Source organism: Saimiri boliviensis, chromosome 9, assembly GCF_048565385.1.
Source record: "Saimiri boliviensis isolate mSaiBol1 chromosome 9, mSaiBol1.pri, whole genome shotgun sequence".
In the NCBI taxonomy this organism is placed as follows: Eukaryota; Metazoa; Chordata; class Mammalia; order Primates; family Cebidae; genus Saimiri; species Saimiri boliviensis.
The window spans coordinates 15,139,795-15,160,594 of NC_133457.1; the positions used below are offsets into that span (position 1 = coordinate 15,139,795).

Here is a 20,800-nt window from a genome sequence, read left to right on the forward strand (position 1 = left end):
TTTAGTAGAGACGAGGTTTTGCCATATTGGCTGGCTGGTCTCAAACTCCTGACCTCAGGTGTTTGCCCGCCTCAGCCTGTGATTACAGGCATGAGCCACCGTGCCTGGCCAGCCCATTCTTTAGAGCAGGGGTTGGCAAACTGGTCAAACCCCATAGTTTTCTGGCGAAACCTAACTCCCTACCTGTTTTAAAAATAAAATATTTTTGGAACTCAGCCAGGTCCATTTATTTATGTGTTGTCTATATAGCACTGAATGGTTGTGACAGAGAAAATATGGCCTAGAAAGACTAATATATTCACTTTCTGTCCCATTGTAAAGAAATTTGCCAGCCTGACTTTAGAGTTCTCTTTACATCTTTATGCTATTCTATCACGGCTTAATAATTTTCATTAAATCTCCCCTATTTTAATTACTGCATGGTCTCTATGTCCAGACTGATACTACCTCTAGCAATACAAAAATACCTACACAGCATTACTTGCAATTGAAAAAGTATATAAACAACCTAAAATTCCTGGCATGGAGATTGGTTTAATAAACTATGCTAGCAACACAACAGCGTCCTCTGCAGCCAGGGAAATGAATTAGGAGAGCTCCACGAACTGATACGGGGTGATTTTCCAGGTATGTGATCAGGTAAGAAGACAAAATACAAAAGAGAATTTATGGTATGACATATGAGTAAGAAAGCTTCTTTTTTTTTTTTTTTTTTCTTTTAGTTGCATTTATTTTAATGCTGAATTTACTCCCGCACCGTGTTTGTTTCTTCAGTTTCTTCTGGTTTTCTTCTTCTTCTGGGCAACCTCCTCTTCTGGTTGAGGAACATTCTGTTCCTTTTCAGTAAGGATCATCTCGATGTGGCAGGGAGAGCTCTTATATGGGTTAATCCGACCATGAGCTCTGTAGGTCCAGCAGTGCATCTTGGTGCTTTGTTCACTTGGATATGCTCAATGACCAGAGAATCTACCTCTAAACCCTTAAGTTCAACATTACTCTGCATTTTTAAGCATGTGCAGCAAAAATCCAGCACTCTTTTTGGGCCACTGACCTTGTGTCCAGCTCCACTGCTTGGCCTGGACATAGCTGCCAACTCCACCATTGTAACGTGGGAATGGTACGCACTGTTTCTGTGAAGTGACATCTTTCAGATACTTCCTGGCTTTTTGTATATGCATACCCTTGATGGCCCGGGCAATTTCGTCCGTGTTCTTAAAGTGAACACGAAGATTGGAACCTCTTGATTTGCATCATTTTGTAGGGTTCTCCGGATCAAGTGAATAGTGAACCATTTTCACAGATTACCTCAGGCTGCTTCTGAAGAAAGCTTATTTCTTAAAACAACAACAAGAACAAAAAAAAAACATAGGAATGGCCGGGCATGGTGCCTCACACCTGTGATCCTACTGTAATCTCAGCACTTTGAGAAGCCAGCGCGGGTGATTGAGACCCAACCTCTCATTGAGGTCAGGATGTCTTAGAGTACAACACAAAAACAGGTATGTCTCAATAAAGCTTCCATTTAAAAAACAACAGCAGCCAGGAGCGGTGGCCCCTGCCTGTAATCCCAGCACTTGGGAAGGCCAAGGCGGGCAGATCATGAGGTCAGGAGTTCCAGACTAGCCTGACCAATACGGTAAAACCCTGTCTCTACTAAAAATACAAAAATTAGCTGGACATGGTGGTGCACACCTATAATCTCAGCTACTCAGGAGGCTGGGGCAAAGAATCACTTGAACCCGGGAGGTGGAGGTTGCAGTGAGCCAAGATTGTGCCACTGAACTCCAGTGTGGGCAACAGAGTAAGACTCCATCTCTAAACAAAACTAAACAAAAACATAGGAAGTATATACTAGAAACTAATATATTGATTATCCATACATGGTGGGTAGGAATGAATGAAAGGACTAGAAGAGGAATTGATACTTCTATGAGTATATATTTTGTATAGATTTTACTTTAAAACCATATTAATGCTGTATATATTCAAAAATAAACAAGTATGAGAAAAAAATGCAATTTGAATGCAAACAGAAACCAATTAACTATTTTTCAAATGAGTAGCACATCTACATGGAAGAAAAAGAAGAATCCAAGTAACATTCGAATACAATACTTTGGCTAAATATCGTCGGTCAAAAAGAAAGTAATAAAAAAACCCTCAAACTCTGTTTAGTAGGTTTGTTTTTTGTTGACCATAGTTACAGCAACTCTAAAACTATTTTGTGTACTGTAGAACTAAGCAAACAAGTACATACATGATGTGTTGGGAGCCAGGGTTCTCACTGTGGGAGAAGGCAGATACAAGTATAAAATGAGTGAAGACAAAACAAGTATCTTATTCATTGCACTGGAATTAGAATAATCTAGGTAGACAGACAGACAGATATTTCCTAGTTCTGTCTGCTAAAAGAATCTAGAGACAGTACTAACCAATAGCAATCAGGAACCTAGTCTCCAGATCTTGGTTTTTAAATGTCATTCACGCTAAAAGGAGTGAGGGCTCCTTGGAAAAAAATGCTGATTCCAGGGCTGAAGCAGTTAAAGTCTAAGATGAGCCTGAAACATCTTGTGCCAGAAAATAAGGAAGTGCTCAAAAAATTAAGGGAATCTGTCAAAAGGATATATGGTGTCAAGAAGGGAAATTGGATGTGAAGTGGGAAAGCAAGAATGTACTGGAACCCACAAGGACAGGCTGGAACCCAGTTTGTTTTCCAGTGCCTGTAGACCTGCAACTTTGATGACAGGGAGGCCTGCAGGAGAAACAGATGCCTATCCCAGTGCTAAACAAGCACCAGACTCAGGAGTCAGAGAAGCCGATCATGTGGAAACTGGAGGAGTGCAGGCCTAGTGGCCCCACCACACCTCAGTAACTCAATAACCTGAGCTGCAATAGTGCCTGGTGTCCCTGTGCCCACCTCCTGAGTGTGTAAAGGATGAAGGGATGCTTCATTCGGCCATCTAATCTTGCACAGAACATCTCTCTAGGCCCTCATAGATTCAGAAGTACACAGGGAAGGGAAATCTAGGGAGCATAGTTCTAGTTTAGCTAAGTTGACACAATACAATGAATCGCACTTGGTGACAACATCAAAATGAACTCAGGTAAAAAGCTGGTGGCCTAACTGGGGCTTTCTGTCACCCCACCATGTACCTCTAAATCCAAATTCTGGGAGCCTAAAAAGGAAAGACAGAGCCAGAGGAAAAGGTGGACTAGGAAAGGTCCCAACGCCTGGTAGTTCCCAGGGACCCATACAGCCTTGTGGAGTCAGGAAGATGGATGAGAGGACACCCCACCATAAGGATCAGGCCTTGTCTAACTCTGCTCAATGCACTGAGAAAAGAAGTTAAGGAATACAAGCCAGAGTGAGTGGGAATGTGTGCAGATACCTTTAAAACCTGGTCTGTGAATGTCTTGAAATGCTGACCAGATCACCGATTCTCCCCATACCTGCACCACTCCCAGACAGGAACTAATAAGTGAGGCTGGTGAAAAGAGCAAAGACTGATGTCCCCTTCCCTATAATACTGAAAGAAAATATTTTTAGAGGTCATCAGTGCTATTTAAATGTACTGTTGTATGATTCTAGCCTTCTGTGATTGCAGAGGTGAAGATGTAGCCATATGACTGTCTAATTTGAAATGTTGCCCTAGTGATTTTTTTCAGAATTCTTCCTGGCTCCAAAACTTCCATAACCTCCTGCCAGGAAAGAAGGTGTTGAGGGTGTCCTGGAAGTTATCAATTACTTGTGAAGGAAGAAAAGAGAAGGAGAGAAGAAAATGCATTGGTCAGGATAGACTAGGCTGTGTTGTAGCAACAACCCCAACCCTCAGTATCTTGAAGTGTCTCACACCTGCATGTAAACACTCTGCAGAAGTGATAAGACCACAGTTCATTGGCCACAACTGGTCATCTGACCCCACCCATCCACAGAGGGCCATGGAGTGAAATCCCATGTGTTAATCCAGGTTTTCCAAAGAAAGAGAACTATTAGGAGATCTCTCTCTGTCTCTCTTTCTCTCTCTCTGTCTGTCTCTCTCTCTCTCTGTCACACACACACACACACACACACACACTAATTTACTATAAGGAATGACTCATGCAATTACAGTGGTTAAGCAGTCCCAAGACCTGCAATTCTACAGTCAGTAAGCTGGAGACCCAGAGCTGATAGCACAGTTCTACTTTGAGTCTGACAGCCTGAGAACCAGGAGACCCAATAGCACAAGTTCCAGTCTGAGTCCAAGTCTGAGGGTAGGAGAAGATTCATGTCTCAGCTGGAAGAAGTCAGTCAAAGAAAAAAAAAAACTTATTTTTTACTCAGCCTTTTCTTCGATTCAGGTTTTCAGTGGGTTGAATGACACCCACCCACACTGGGATAGCCAATTTGCTTTACTTAGTCCGCAAATTCAAATACTAATCTCATCCAGAAACATCCTCACAGACACATACAGAAATGCTTAATCAAATATCTGGGTACATCATAATCTGGTCATGTTGACACACAAAATTAATAATTGGCCAGGTGTGGTGGCTCATGCCTGTAATCCTAGCTTTGGGTGACCAAGGCGGGTGAATCACCTGAGGTTAGGAGTTCAAGACCACCCTAGCCAACATGGTGAAACCCTCTTTCAATTAAAATTCAAAAATTAGCGGGGCATGATGGCAGATACCTGTAATCCCAGCTACTCGGGAGGCTGAGACAGGAGAATTGCTTGAACCCATGAGACAGTGGTTGCAGTGAGCCGAGATCACGCCACTACACTCCAGCCTGGGCAGCTGAGTGAGACTCTGTCTCAAAAAAAAAAAAAAAAATCATACCTACCATGTGCCCAGAAAGCATAAAGCCAGCGATATTCAGAGAGGACCACTGAGTCACAGAAATATGGGAAGGAAATGGAATTCTGTTCAGTCAGGACCTTTGAGGGGTGAATTACAATGACCAAAGGCTGCCTAGAGTCTTCTCCCATGTCTCATTCTACATACTGATAATAAATATCTATCTCTAAGGCACTGGTTCTCCAAGATAATTTCCTTATTCAAGGCCTCCATTTGTTCATTTTCACCCACAGGCTAAAAATCCAAACTCCTTGTGTTGTGGCCGTTCTGGCTGCTGCTCTAACTCTGCCCATAGGAGAATTCAGACACGTCAAGTCATGCTATGGGAATAGGCAGTGGCAGAGGCTATCCCAGGGACTATAAGAAGAGAAATTGAGGGACCTTGGTGGATAAAAGATTGAGAAAAACACATGCATGTGAGCTTAGTCTAATACCGATGTCTGGGTATATAGCACTGTGCTTGTTACTGAGCTGGGTTAATGCCAGATTCCTAGGCAAGGGAGTTGACTGCAAAGACCAAAAGGTTATTTTTACAAAAAAATATCTGGGAGTTCTAGGCAGCCTTGTTTTGGGATGTAGGTAATAGAAAGGGTAGGGGAAAGTGACTGCTTCCTCTTCAGTGGGGAGCATGGCCAGGCATCTCCAAACTGGTATGTTATCGGGGTTGGAAATGCAGGCTTGGGCCCAGCTCAACAGGCTCCTTGGTGCAGTGTGGTTTGGGCAGATAATGAGTAGAAGATAACACTGAGGGCTTTGATGGCAAGGGAAGCACCAGGGCCTTGGCAGTGTGGTGAACGTCTGAGGCAGTGGCTGTACCTATGCTCAAGGAAAGATGGAGTAAGTGAAGAGCATGGGCCTTCTACAATGCAGTTCTCTGGGTTCTGTGGTATGGGTAGATGGAAGTGGACACTGGGGGCTTTGATAGCAAAGGAAGCACCCGTGTCTTGGCAGTGTGTTGACGTCAGAGACAATGGCTGCATCTGTGCCCAAGGAAAGATGGAGCAAGTGAAGACGAAAATAGCATTTCACAATGCAGTCAGAGATCTGGGTTCCTAGGTACGCAGAGGGCCTATCCTGACCCTGATTAATCCAGAGGAATTAATTCATCCATTTAATAGTTACTGGACACTTACTGTTTAGGTAGTAAACAAAACAGACAACATTCTTGACACCAAAGAGCTTATGTTCCAATGATAGAAACTGACAAAAAGCCAGACAACAAATATATAAGGAAGTTCAATTAGCAGTAAGTGCTGTAAGGAAATTAAAAACAGATGTGTATATGTATGTATTTTAGATAACGTATTAGGAGAGAAGCTTTATACTTTTTCAATTGTGAATCAGAGTGAAATTACATTATAATCTTACTTTTTACTCCTAGGCTGTTGTAGTGGGGAGACCCTCAAGGCCATCTACAATATCACAACTCTCATAGAGCTGCCTGTGAAGGATGACAAGAAGGAAGTAGGCTGAGACCCAAGGTCTGGGTCAGGGGACTAATGCTGTTGTCCCCAAGAAGGGGATAAAAAACGCTATCACTGCAGTGGCTAAAGGGACATTTGAAATCTTGTCCTAGTCCAGGCTGGCGCTGGTGTCCCTGGGCCCACCCAGGTGAATAAGCAGGAATCTCTGGTCACAGACGCTTTCAGTGACAAGCGAGTAGAATGTCTTGAAAGAAGCAGGACTATGACTATGACAGGTACCCACAGTAGAGTCCAATAACCTTGAGTAGGCAAGGATTAGGAAAGTTGTCAAGCCCACTTGTTCAATTATTCATTTAATAAATATTTATTAAAATCCTGCTATGTGACAGGCTCATGCTATGTATTAGGAATACAGTGATAAACTCTCAGTCAAAGACCCTTCCCTGATGGAGCTTATATTCCACCAGGTTCCAGCCCAGAGAGCTGTGGATTGATCCTAGTTAAGAACGACAGCAGAAACTAGGAACATGTCTGGTTGTAGAACTGATCAGATATCCTGGATGGTATGTGCGGTTTCATGGGCCTGTAGAGAGATGCTGAGAACTTCATCCAAGAGAAGGAACTGAAGAAGAGGTGAGGATGGAGTCCTAGAACGCCATCAGACTTGGTTTTCATTGACTTACAGCAAGAATGGGAGTTGGAAGCAAGCTACCCATGGCTTAACAGGGCTGGGGTTAGCCAGTGTCCACCCAGAGTCCCTGAATATTATTAATGCAGCTCAGCTACCACACCATGTAGCCAGAAGTCTGAGAAAAGAATCACAGACACTCCAGCCCCTCTTGCTCTGGCTTCTCCTCTTACTCTCACTACCACTCCCTACCTTCCCCCACCAAATTCATCATGGGGAGATGTCCCTTGGACTTGATGATTGAATAGGGCTTCTTCTGTTTTGGGCCCTGGATGGTTGGATTTAGCTTGTACTCAATTCTCAGACTCTTCAGGCTTTTTACCACTTGGGATAAAATTCCTACCCTGAATATTCGTGGCTCCAGGCCATCATACCCACCCACCTGGCTTGCATTCTTGGTCCACCACACAGCAACAACCTTTAAGAGAGGGCTGATCATTTTGTCATGAACCCACTGCTCCAAGGGCAAGCCTGTTGCTATAGCAACATGGATGATCTAGCAGGCTCACGGCTGTCATTCTGCTTTGGGACTAAGGGCTTAGGGAGGGGAACACCAGCCTCCTTGGGGATACAACAGCCCTTGTGGGCCAATTACCAGAGGAGAGAGCAAAATGCCCCCCTCACCCTACCCTAGCAGGCCCTGTGACCTGCAGTTCCTCCCTGCCTTCTTCGGGTTGCTTCTATTTCTGACCCCAGAGAGATTTAAAGGGAATCCAGAGAAATTGCCAGGTTTCATTATTCAGCTTTAAACCTGCACATAGATTCTCTAGAGAGCCCAAAGGGATGACATGTCTCCTTTGTTTCGTAACCAAGGATGTGGAAAGATGATAGTCCAACTGGTGCAACTTGGAAATTCCTCAGGGAAGATAACAAGGTTTCTGACCTCAAGGAGACCTGGAGACCAAATCTTCCATGGATCTCGCTTCTGTTCATGCTGGTCTAGGTTCAAAGCGGAGCCTCTACCCTCATCCCCGCAGTCAGCTGATACACTTCCACACTGTCATCCCATAAAGCTTTGTACATCTTTCTGCCCCAGGCTTCGATCCCTTCTCTCCTCATTCTTTTCCACTCTGGTCTCTTGAATCCTTTCTCCATAGCCAGTAAATTGCCCTACCTGTACAGTTTCTTTCCCAACACTCTCTCACCTCCTTCCTTCTACGTTGGTAAAGCTGGCCTCTTCTCTTGGAACACTACTTTCCCTGCACCCCTCTTATCTGTATTTCAGGGCAACACAGTGGGTTGAACTCTATGGGGAATATAATAAATTACAAATAATAGAAGAGTCACTAACACTTGCTTCATTAAGTAGGGTTCATTCTTCACATAACCAGATACCTAGTTGTAGGTGACTGTTGGCATTGATTCAGTGGCCAGGTGAAATCAGGACTCACATCTCTGGGGTTGTCTTGGCCTTTTCCTCATACGGTATTTCTAACTTCTTGGTCACAATACTGCCACTGTAGTATAGACTTCATGTCTAAATTCCAGGCAAGAAGAGAAAAGGAGCTAAAGGGTGTTGGCTGCACCAGGAAAGAAAAACATTCTCAGAATCCTTAGAGAAGTTAATCTCTTGTCTTATTGGCTAGAAGTGTGCCACATGGCCATCCCTAGATGCAAGGTAATCTAGGAAGGTAGGTATATTTAGCTGGCATATTGTACCCCAGAACAAATTCAGGATTTCGTTACTAAGGAAGAAAAGGGATAAAGATAAAGATATCGGGCAGAGAACAAGCAGTGTCTGCCACAGTGTCTGCTTCACTCCCCCACATTATATTTCACTGTCTTGTTAAAACCATTCTCCTTTGATCTTATGCCATTTAGATATTCCGCCCTACCTCCCCCATCCACTGTTGGTGCTGTCATCTACTGGGGGGTCCTCACATTCATTATGTACCTCAGCAATGGGCAAAAAGCCCACCATTCTTCAGGGAAAGCCAGTTGCCTGCCTCCTACACACAAGCCTTGATCCATCCTCATGACAACTTGGTTCTCAGCTCTTCTTCCTCTCTGCTGTCATCCTTACTCAGCCAGCCTCTACTCTCATCTTCTGTTTCAGTCTAGCTGTCAGAGCTTCTATAGGCTTCATTTACTACTGCTCAGAAAGGACTCCCTTTGCCTCTTCATACTCAAGATGCCCCAACTTGAACCTCATGTCTATTTTGCTCATCACCACACCCCCAGCTGGCCCCTGCTTCCTGTTGGCATCACTGGACCAGGTGGCTGAGGTTCCAGGGGTCAGGAGACCCTAACTTCTCCAGGATTCTTTGCTGATCTGACACATTTCTCCATCTTGCATTTGCAACATTCTCTTCGAGACAATTTTTATATTCACTATGCAGTTCTGCATACCACAGCTGTAGCCAAGAGATGCTTTCCTTTTTCTCCTATTTGTTAACAGCCTTGGGAAGAGGCATAGTGGTGAGAATGTTGGGCAATGTTTTAACAATACTAATAAAAAATACTATTATATAAAGGATTCATGTAATTGATTTGTGCACTGCTATTCCCCAAATGCTACTGAGAGCAAAATGTTGGCAGTGTTTTATTTTTTATTGCTTAGAATTTAAACTTTAGATTTAGCAAATGGTAGGTACCAGTCTTAGATATCCAGTAGATGGGGGGAAAAAGAGTTTATTCTTGTGTAAAATTTGACCCTGTTACATTTAGTTCATCATTTCAATCTGCTGAGATATTTTGTTTACTATCCAGATTCTGCCACCTAATATATTTTTCACGCTTTCTTGCATTTTGTGACTGCAGCAGATATATAAGAAAGTATAAGGATGTCCCTAACACTTGGAGAAAAATATTTCTCCGAGAACTGAAATATCTCAATGGATAGTTATCAGATTGTAATTTTCATTAGATATAACCCATCCTAACAGATTAGTTTCAGTCTGAAACTAATTGATGATAAAGACTGGATCCTTAACTGGTTAACAATAAAAAAAGTGGTAACCTAACCAATTATTGTGTGACTGAAAAGTAATCCCTCTCCTTTCCCAACAGGAAAGTCTGAAGGCAGGCCTGCTTAGCAGAGGTCTTCATATAGTAGGAATCTTACTCTTTCAAGATGTAGGATCTCAAGAGGTGAGCCAGCCCTCTGAGTGAAGGGAGTCAGTTGGGGACGTGACAACGTAGCACACTCAATAGGGCAGACCTGTCTCAGCTCCAGCAGATTGATATCATTGGAAAAGGTGGCCCCAGTGTAGGCAGACTTTTCTAGAGAGCCCAGAAGTGACTGTGCAAGCCCAAAACAATACAAACAAATATTTGTGGACCACTAAGAACCTCTGGTATGAAGTAAATACTAAAAGCATTGAACAATAATAACCTATCTGTATATCCACCAATGAGCCTGATGGGCCACAGTGTGACATCTATCCTATTTGTGTCACAGGGAGATGAATTCTACAGTGGGACAGTCTGTGTGACTGCTCGTTGATTATCTAATTTCCTTTGCTGTAATTTTGTGGTCACCAAACAAATTTCTGCTTGCTGATTTGGTTTTACAACAAATTTTAGAAAGGAGGTGATCTGAATAAGAGGATATATGTATTTCAGTCTCTGGAAAGGGATATTTCTTTGTATTGAGAAACCAGAACTCTTGAGTGTGTTGAGGATTTGTCTGCCTTGTAGTGCTTGAACAGCTTTGGGTAATCTGACAAAATAAGATTCCCGTGCTGAAAAGCTGAGTATGTGACCCTGATTTTAACAGTGACCTAAGTTTGTGTGGCCCCTTTCCTTCTCCAGAAACCAACCAGTCAGCCTTCTTTTTGTAAATGTAGCAGACACCATTTTGCTGGTGAATGAGGTTAAATCTTTAGCCTTGTCATTTGTTCAGCTTTGTAATTTAGAACTCTCTTATTTTATCGTTTGATTTTAAGTCCCTCAGTTTTTCTTTCTGCATCCTTTGCCCCCTGAAGTTTCTGTCTGTCTAGCAACTAAGCACTGTTTGGGTATCTACTGTCTTCCCCAAGTTGCCTTTACTTTTCTTCTTTATCTTTCTCTTCTTTTCCTTTTCTTTCTTTCTTCTCTTTCTTTCTTTTTTCTTCTTTCTTTCTTTTCCTTCCTTCTTTCCTTCTTTCTCTTTCTTTTCTCTCTCTCTCTCTCTTCTTTCTTCTCTCTCTCTCTCTCTCCTTTCTTCTCTCTCTCTCTCTTTTTGAAATGGAGTCTTGCTCTGTCACCCAGGCTGGAACGCAGTGGCGTGATCTCAGCTCACTGAAACCTCTGCCTCCTGGTTCAAGCAATTCTCCTGCCTCAGCCTCCTGAGTAGCTGGAATTATAGGTGTGCAACACCATGGCTGGCTTATTTTTGTATTTTTAGTAGAGACAGCATTTCACCATGTTGGCCAGGCTGGACTTGAACTCACTTCAAACCTCAGGCAATCTACTCGCCTCACCTCTCAAAGTGCTGGGATTACAGGCATGAGCCACCATGCATAGCCTCTCTTGTTTTATTTCTCTCATTACTTTTTGTTCTTTTAATTTGGAAACCCACCTCCTTCCTCAATGTCAGTATTAAAAAACCCATATGTTACAGGTTCATTAGGACTGAGACATTCCTTCATAGCTGAGCTGACTAATATGATAGCCACTAGCCGTGTGAGACTATTGAACACATGCAATGTAAAATGCAGCTGGTTTGAAAATGGGATGTGGTATAGGCATAAAATTCACACAAGATTTAGAATACTTAAAAGAATGTAAAATACCTCACGAATACATTTTTTGGCACCGATCACCTATTAAAATGGTAATATTTTGGTTATACTGGGTTAAGCAAATATACTTTAAAATTAATTTCATCTATTTTTACTTCTTTAATATGAGTTCTAGAATATTTAAAAGTATATATCTGGCAAGCAATACAAATCTGTTGGTCAGTGCTGCTTGAGAGTCTTAACGTCTGTATTTTTAATATCTCTGTAAGCATAAATGCTGTATTAAAAACCCAGTTTGAATGAACACCCCCAAATTACTCCTCCATTTCTCCTTTCTGTCTTCTGACCCACCTTCTCAAGTCATTATCATCTTTCCTTTTTTGGAGAGTCTAAAAGAAAGGGGAAATTTTTATTTTTTGAGTCAGAAGTAGGCATGAGACAAATACATTGAAATATAATGGGAATATAAGAAAAATGGAAAGTAAGCAAACTGCCAATAGACAATCTGTTAACAAAACCCAGTAATATATACACCTGGACAAGCAACAATCCCAAGAGGAAAGCTAGCAACTTTAATTACTTCACCTACAGGCACTAGACTGAGAATTGTTTCTTTCCACTTGAATGGAATTGTGCCGCTATGCCAGAGCGAGCTGTCAGGAGTTTTGCTTCTCTTATACCAGACTGTCTTCAAAGGCTCACTTTTATGTGTTATGTAAATGATAATTAATACATGTAACACATTGACAACAATAATAAGCATAAGTTTGGGAGTCAGAGAGATCTAGGTTTGATTCTGGCTTTGCCACTGGCTAACTCAATGGCCTGAGACCAGTAGTTTCACCTCTGGATCCCTGCCTGCTAATCTGTAAAATAGGAATAGTAGGACCACAGTTTTTTCTTTTCTTTTCTTTTTTGAGACAGAGTCACTGTCACCCAGGCTGGAGTGCAATGGTGCGATCTTGGCTCACTGTAACCGCCACCTCCCAGGTTCAAGTGATTCTCCTGCCTTAGCCTCCCAAGCACTTGGGACTACAGGGAAGCACCACCATGCCCAGCTAAGTTTTTGTTTGCTACATTGGTCAGGCTGGTCTCAAACTTCTGGCCTCAAGTGATCCACCCATTTCAGCTTCCCAAAGTGGTGGGATTATAGGTGTGAGCCACCATCCCCAGCCAGGACCACAGTTTATGATGGGTCAACATCCTGCCTCTGCTCCTAGCCATTCTTCCCTCTAATTTTAAAAGTCTGCTTTGCTCCTGGGTGCAGTGGTTCATGCCTGTAATTCCAGCACTTTGAAAGGCTGAGGTGGGTGGACACTTGAGGTCAGGAGTTTGAGACCAGCCTGGCTAACATGGTAAAACCCTGTCTCTACTAAAAATACAAAAATTATCCAGGTGAGGGGGTGCGCACCTGTGATCCCAGCTACTTAGGAGGCTGAGGCAGGAGAATCACTTGAACCTGGGAGATGGAGGCTGCAGTGAGCTGAGATGGCACCACTGTACTCCAGCCTGGGTGACAGAGCAAAACTGTCTTCAAAAAAGAAAAAGAAAAAAATCTGCTCTGCAAATGATTGTGTCTCTGTCTTTCACCAAAGAAATTTCAGTCCTCACTTCAAATCTTGTGAAAAGAACTTTGAGGGGGTCACTGACCTGAGCATTTGACATTTGTCCTCTTCAGTTTGCATGAGCCTGATTCAGACTGGCGAACTTGCAAGGTGGAGAATTGTGGATTGCAAAGTGTGTTCATGCTGGGCAAGGACAGAAGGCTAGTTAGAAAAATGCCTGCACTAGCGTATGTACAGACAAAGGACATTTGTGTATTTCTGGCAGACCAAATGTACAGAAAGCCAGCCATGAGCTATATTAAAGGGATTTGCCCAAAAGCACAAGTGGATACCAACTGTGAGGGACTCCTTGCAGAATGCTGAAAATCAGGGCTTGTAGACAGAACATAAGCACTTAGGGAATCTTTGAGAAACCCTTGAATGTGACTCAAGAAAAAGGGTCAACTTTTAAACACTTGGCAACCCACAAAAGCAGCAGTGAAGACTACGCTTTATACTTGGAGGATTTAGCACCATATGCTTAAAATGGTTTATAATTAATTCACCTGTCTCCAGACACATTTCAACCCCATTTTCCGGGACAGCTATACAAAACTTCCTCAGGAACCTGAACTCATTCCTTCCTATTAGGCTGAGGTTCTAGGCTGGGACCTATTTGGGGAGCCTCTAGTCTTCTCTAATTTCTGTTCCATGCAAATTGTTCCTGGGCCCAGGGGATCATTAGGTAGGTAAAGATAAGATGCACCTTAGGAACAGTATCAACTAGAACCCACATTATTCAATGAGAATGTGTGCCTATCTGCTATATTAACCAGCACCACATGAGAAATTCAAGTACTGTATAGAGCACAATGGCTTACAGGTTAAGCCCATCATGATGAGCTGAATTTAGTCTGCTTAAAGACTAATTCTGGAATGGAAGAAGGGCACCAGGAGGGAAATGTGGGGATGAGGCAACAAGACTATTCTGTGTGACATATTCAAATGAATGCCAATAAATGTTAGAAAATGGTAATAAAAATTAAGTGCTAAGGGCACGAAAAAATCAAAAGATAGGCTAGGCGTGGTGGCAGGCACCTGTAATCCCAGCTACTTGGGAGGCTGAGGCAGAGAATGCTTGAACCCAGATGGCAGAGGCTGCAGTGAGCCAAGATTGCACCACTGCACTTCAGCCTGATGACAGAGCAAGACTCCATCTGAATTTAAAAAAAAAAAAAAAAAAAAAAGCCAAAAGATCACCTTTTGCCAGGGGAATCTGAAGTGGACTTTCTACCAGTGTCCATACTCTAAAGATTGTAGAGGAGAGTATCTGAAGACAAAGGGTCTGGGAATTCCATATTAGAAAAGAAGCTAACTGGGGCAAGAGGTTAAGGAGAAAAAGTTGGATTGCTAGATAGGGGGTAGATTGCCAAGATTTCTCAGGGTAAACAGCCAAGTGCCCATGGGAAATCCATGCAGTAAGATAATGATTCCTAGGGGAAGCTACTAAGCGTATTCAAGTTTTCACTCTTTATTTGTGTTGAGAGGGTCAAGGAATATATGCCAGACTGTTTCAAGAGAGGGAGTTAAGGAGGGACAACAGTGAGAGGGCTATTATTTTCCCTTCTTCCCAAACAACAGGGGCACACTACCGACACATTTTGATTTTAAGATAAAATTCTTATGGGCAGATAAGATTTGAAGTGCTTCAAAGTGTTTCAGTTGGAGGCGCTTGCTTAAGTATCCCAAGGGAAGAATTGAGATTACATTTCTCCCCCTGCCTAGGGGTGTTTGATTGAGTAGCAGCACAGGGTATTATTCCCAAAGTACCACTAATGATATAATCATCAGTCCATCCACACATCACCTATCATCCATTCCATAAGCCAACATTTTTTTTTTTTTGAATGCTCACCACGTGTCAGGTCCCATACTGTGTTTCTGAGTTGCAACAGAGTAAAACTGTCCTTACTAGTGTAGGTCAGTGAGTGGGGATGGGGGAGATAGATGAAACAAAAATACTTTCATTTTTATAGCTGAGAGATGAGTATTTGGTGACTCCTTATATGATTTCTTCAGCTTTTTGTATGTTTAATAATTTCCCTAATAAAGTGAAATAATAAAAGCTGTCTTTTCTTTCAAACAAGGGAGCTAGATTTGATAGACGCCTAGATCACAAAGGCAAGTCCAGCCATGACATTAGTCCCAGGATATTAATGGAAAAGAAGACCCTGGGGTAAGATGAGGAAGGTGGTCAGGAAATGCCCTCCAGTGGAGGGTAAATGTTCATTGTTTCGGTTAAGGAAGCCAAAAGCTAAATATCTGACTCAGTCTCAAACTGGTTTTGGAGGTGCGCACAGGTTCGGGTCAGGAGTCAGGAACTAGCCTCTACCACATTACTATCACTTTATCTCCTCCTTTCTTCTCCTTTTGTTAAACGTCAACAGAGGTAAGTCGATGTTCAGATTCAACCAACATTTCCAGAGCACCTACGATGTATCAAAGGCTTCTGGTTAGAACCTGCCTGTACCGTCTTACAGAGAGGGAAGGCCGAGAATGCCTCAAGCCGTGGAGAACGTGACTCCATTAGGCAATGGCAGCTTAGGAACCCAGTCCCTCCAAGTCCAAGTCAGGGAAAATAGGTCAGAAACTTGGAATCAATGGTGGGTTCAAATTCCGGCTAGTTTCGTGGCTTTCGGCAAGTCAGTAGACGTCTCTGAGTTGGCTCAATTTCTCCATCCATAAAAAGGGTACAGTAAGACTGTGGAAGGTTGTTGTAAGGACCAGAGATTCTGTCAAGATCCTGGCACTTAGCGAAGGCTCCATAAATGGCAGCCATCATTTTCGGCCAAGTGCGGGCGCATTCTCCCGGGCACGCCTCCCGCGAGGTCCCTCAGGACAGGCCCGGCCCGCCTCCGCGGCTCCGGTCTCGCAGAGCTCGCGGCAGGTGGCTCAGCATCTTGGTGCCCGCACCCCGAAGCGAGCGAGGAGCGAGGGCGGGTTGGATGCCCAAGGTCTGCCCTGGAAGATCGCCGCCCCCACCCCCCGCCCCTTCCACGCTCTCGGCGCAGGTGAGGTTTTCGGCCCGGGCCACGGGGACAGCGACCTCTGAGGAGGTCGAGGCGGAAGGCGCGGCTGGGGGCCTGGAGCGGGGCTCCTGAGGGCGCTCCCGCCTTCGCCCTGGTTCACCCCAGGGCCAGCCTCGGCGCCGGAGCCCGCGGGCTGCGCGCTCTGCGGCTGCGAAAACCCGGAGAGGCGGATTGGAGCGCGCTCGCCGCGCTCGCAGCCAACTCCTCCGCGGTCCGGCCGCCGAGCTGGGCATGCTCAGTGCGGACGCCGCGCCGCCGTCCGCCAACTCGGAAGCTCGCGCTCCCCGGCCGTGGGGGCGAGAACGCCGGCGGTGAGCCGGCGTCGCTCGCCGCCCCCAGACAGTGGCAAACTTCGCGGCGTCCCCGGAGCTCGTCCGGGCGAGGCAGATACCTCACAAATAAAATCAAATCCAATTCCCCCATCCTAACCCGAATAATGGAGGCTGCGGCGGCCGGAGTGACCCCGCCGCCGCCAGCCCCTGCCCGCTAGCCGCGGACCAACAGGTAAACTGTTGGGGGTGGGGGGTGGAAGGGAAGAGGAGCTGGGGCCGGGGAGAGGCGGCGGGCTGGAGGAGCCCGAGACGCCTGCAAGCTGGCTGCCCCCGTCGGCGCTCACAGACATCGCTCCTCACCCCCTTCCTCAGCCCCTGGAGGGACAGTAAAGGGTTAAGTCGGCCCCGCGCCACCGTGAGCACGGCCCCCTCCAGCCGCCGCGACCGCCAGCAGCGCGCCTCGGCGCCTGCCCGAAGCCGCCGAGGCGACCGGAGCCGCGGATGCGCCACCGGAGCCTGGCGGGCGTCTAGGAGGCACCGGCCGCTTCCCACCGGCCGCATCCCTGCGTCTCGCGCCCCCTCCAGGTCTCGCTCCTCTGCACCGGCCGGGTCCGCGCCCAGGTGGCGGAGTCTGCGGGGCGCGTGGCGGCGGGGGAAGGGTCCCTGCCGGGTAAGAGAGGCGGGGGCGGTCCGCTCAGCAGGGGAGGAGGGCCACCCTCGCCTTGGGCAAGCACTTGAGACACCAGCCTAGGCGCCAAGAAAAGTTTTTTTTTTTTTTTTTTTTTTTCCCCCAGTGCCCCACCCCCACCCCATCCTGCGCCCAGCTGGGGTGGGTTTGGGTCCATTGGTGAAAAAAGTCACACGTTCCCATCAGCTGCTCCTCCCCCTGGGGACTGGGTGTGGGGGAACGCAGGAGGTAGGCGCTGCGGAGGACCCTGCCGACCTCTAGCCCCTCCGCCGCCGCCGCGGGAGCAGTGCGTCCCCGGGCTCGAGCGCAGTCGAGTGCCCGCCGGAGGCCGTCCCCATCAGTGCGTGTCTGCTGCCGGGCAGCGGCAGCATTCAACCTGCTTTATTCCTGCCTGCAGCGCCACAGCAAGCGAGCGAGCGAGGAGGGGGAGAGAGGGAGTCTGTCTGCAAAGTGCTGCTCCCTGGTGCTCAGAGGCGGCTGCTCCAGCTCCAACTCTCATTCATTTCGCCGGTTAACATGAGAGATCATGGCCGCCTTCGGGCTTCTCAGCTATGAGCAGAGACCGCTGAAGCGCCCCCGGCTCGGTCCGCCCGACGTCTATCCACAGGACCCCAAGCAGAAGGAGGTAAGAGCGCCGGCGGCCTCCCCGGCAACCGGGGCCGCCCTCTGCAGCGCTGACCCGGGGCCAAGTTGGCCCAGCGGGCATCGCCGGCGCTGCGGGGGAAGAGGTCGGGGAGGGGGATGAGAGACTGAGGCCGGGCTAGGGGGCTGGGCGACCCCCAGGCGGCGGAGATCGTGCGGCTGTCAGTCCTCGCGCTCCACTGGGGCGCTCGCTCTCCGTGTGCCGGCCGCTTTCTCGTTGCCTGGCCTTGCACGGCGCCACTGGGCGCTTCTCCGGCTTCTTCCCTGCGGAAACATTGCCCGCTCTCACCCGCTTCTGCTTGCTTTATTTTTCTTCTTGCCGCTTCGGCAAATCCTCGTAAACTTTTTGAAAAATGTTGGAATGCAGTGCATCCTACACTGAGGTCTTGCGTTTTGCGTCCGCTGGCCAGGGACGAAGGTGAGGGGAGCTTTTCAGATTTTCCAGTTTGGAATGGAAGGCGTTTTTACCGAAGTGATAAACATTTAGCTCTCGGAATATACGTCTGTATCCCTTCTCCCCTTTACAAATTAAAATTAAGGAGAAACACCGATTTTCATCCCGAGAGGCAATTGGCTTAATTGCTGGAGACTGTTTTGTGTATGCACAGGCAAGTTACCTTGGGAGGAAATAGGTCCCAGGATTGCTTAGTTCTCTGAATCAAATTAATTGGAGAAACCTTGACTCTTGCACGAGGTACACTAGCTTCAGTGGCTAACCACGGCATTTTGTAGCTATGTATGTGTTTATCAGGAGTTAAGTAATTATGTAACAAGTCTCCAGTTTTAATGATCACCTTTGGCTACACCATTTGCCCAGGGACTTGCCTTTTTTTTTTGGATCACCTGCTCGCCAGCTGTATTTTTTGGGTTTGCCAGCTGCCGCCCACCCATCTTGTGTTTTCTTCAGCTAAACGCGAACTGACCACATTTCAAAACTTATCTTTCTGAGAATCTAAAAACCTTCCATTAAAAGTTTGTGCGTCCACTGATAGCACAGAAGGGGCCTTGTAAATCAGGCAAGGAGGGGTCCTTAATTCCTTTTGGTAAATGTGTCTGTTTCATTAGTAGAGTAAGTGCTTGTTCTGGTTAAATTGCCTTGCTTATAACGTGTCTAAGAAGTAAGGAACAGCAACTCTTTTTAGAGGTTTAGCACACTAAATACACTTCAGCATCGGTGGAGTCACGCAGATGAAAGCTGGGAAGGTTTTACAGGTGGTTTCCAGCACCAGCTTCACAGGATGGTAGGAGTTTGAGAAGATTTCGCGGATTTTTCCCCCACCTGTTACCCCACCCTTCTAACTCGACTTAGAATGAAGTTAATGGTTAAGGACTAGAACTAGAGAGGCTGAGGATCAGTGTAAACTTAATAACTTAAAAATGATTGGGAAGAAATTCTTAAAGTTTTGATAGAGACAGGGACATTTAGTTGATCTTTATCATCTCGTAATTAATGTCTTACTGTGCCTTTCCAGAGGGCAGCATAATTGATAGCATGATGGCTTGGGACGCTGTGTTTGCTTATTTAGCATTTGTTCTTCAGGCCAACGCTCATTTCAGGATTGGGGCCTCTGCGATTCTGGAAAGACTAATTTTGGATTTCAGGGTCTCACAACATTTTATGGAGTTGTAAAACTGGAAGCGACCTTAGGGACTACTTTTTATAACTTTCTCTGGACAAAGTCAAAGAAGCTTGACTGGTTTAACTAAGGTGTATGGGAGAATAAGCAGAGGAGTTGTACCACCAAAACAGTATTTACGTCAAAATGAATATTGCTTTGAGGATGATTTATGGGATACTATCATAAATAACATTCTGATGTTATCCCCTTTCCCAAGGCAGCCAATGTTTTATCTCTTTCAAGAGTCAGAGTTATGTGTGGCTGTAGCCAAATTTGGGTACAATACGGAACAGGTGCTTGGCTGTTCTTGGGTGGTTGGTGAGTAGCCTAAGCTTTAGTTATTTATGTACTACCTCCCTCAATATTTCTACCCTACCCCTGTACCACCTGAACTTTTATTCTAAAGTTTTCTTTAATTTTTAAGAAACTCTGTGTTTCCTGGGCAATAATACACGTGGAGTCATGGTTTTATTACAATATATGTATATATAAAATTTATATCAAATCATGTATACATACTATTTTAAATCCATTTGATATTAGATGCATAGACACATATATGATTATACATATTAAAATGAGACTATTACTATTAACACTTTAAAAGTTCTCTGTACCTAAAACAACAGTTGTGTTCCATTAGAGATACATGTGGTGGGAAATCCTGATTTAATGGAGGAACTGTGGGCTTCCAAGTTGGGCTGACCTGGATTTAGGGTTTTTTTTTTTTTTTTTTTTTTTTTTTGGTGATTGTGTGGCCTAGGCAAGTTGCATAGCCTCTCATTTGTAAATTAGTCTGATTGTATGCTTCAGAAAAAATTTCAAACCATTTGTGTGAGAAAAGCCCTCCTCCTAGTAGAAGTTATTCTTGTCACCGTAAATGTAATTTTTATTGTTAACCTGTGGTAATGGTGTTTCAGAAAAGGGCCCCAGCAGATAGGGTGGAACCCCTGAATGAAGACCCATGTGGAGAATTAAGGGGGTGGGGGGTGCGGGGATGTGGAAGCTTTAACCTGCGTGATGGACTGGTTATATTTATTAGAGAGCTTGCTGTGCATCAGCATCCTGCAGGACTTCATTATATGTTATGTTATAATACATTGCCTTCTGCAAACAAACTGTCCCCTCGAGCTTTTAAGGCAGGGAATCAAAAAACTGGCAGTCATCCTTGAGACCCCCTCCTCGCTTACACCCCATTCATCCATCAGCATCCATACATCCATCGGCACATCCTGTTCAGTTCCAAAATGTGTCTCCAATCCACCAGACGGTCTCAGTTTCACCAATGTTCTTGGCCTCCCTTCTGGCTTCAGGATGACTTCTCTGTCCTG

The 20,800-nt window shown here is 45.4% G+C and overlaps 1 protein-coding gene across 9 annotated transcripts in view; it reads left to right on the top strand.

The window, feature by feature from the left end:
• Nucleotides 1–16,479: 16,479 nt before the first annotated feature.
• Nucleotides 16,480–20,800, top strand: part of MED12L (mediator complex subunit 12L) — a 361,238-nt gene continuing 356,917 nt past the window's right edge. For 7 of the 9 annotated variants that reach the window (XR_012519124.1, XM_074405491.1, XM_074405494.1 and 4 more), the window contains exons 1-2: nt 16,515–16,752; nt 17,606–17,833. Coding sequence is in view for 8 of the 9 variants with exons in the window: in XM_074405491.1 (XP_074261592.1) it covers nt 17,735–17,833 (99 nt within the window). In the remaining variant the exon portion in view is untranslated. Of the gene's footprint in view, nt 16,753–17,605; nt 17,834–20,800 lie in introns of all 9 variants that reach the window. The other 2 variants (XM_074405495.1, XM_039480199.2) reach the window with 1 other exon arrangement.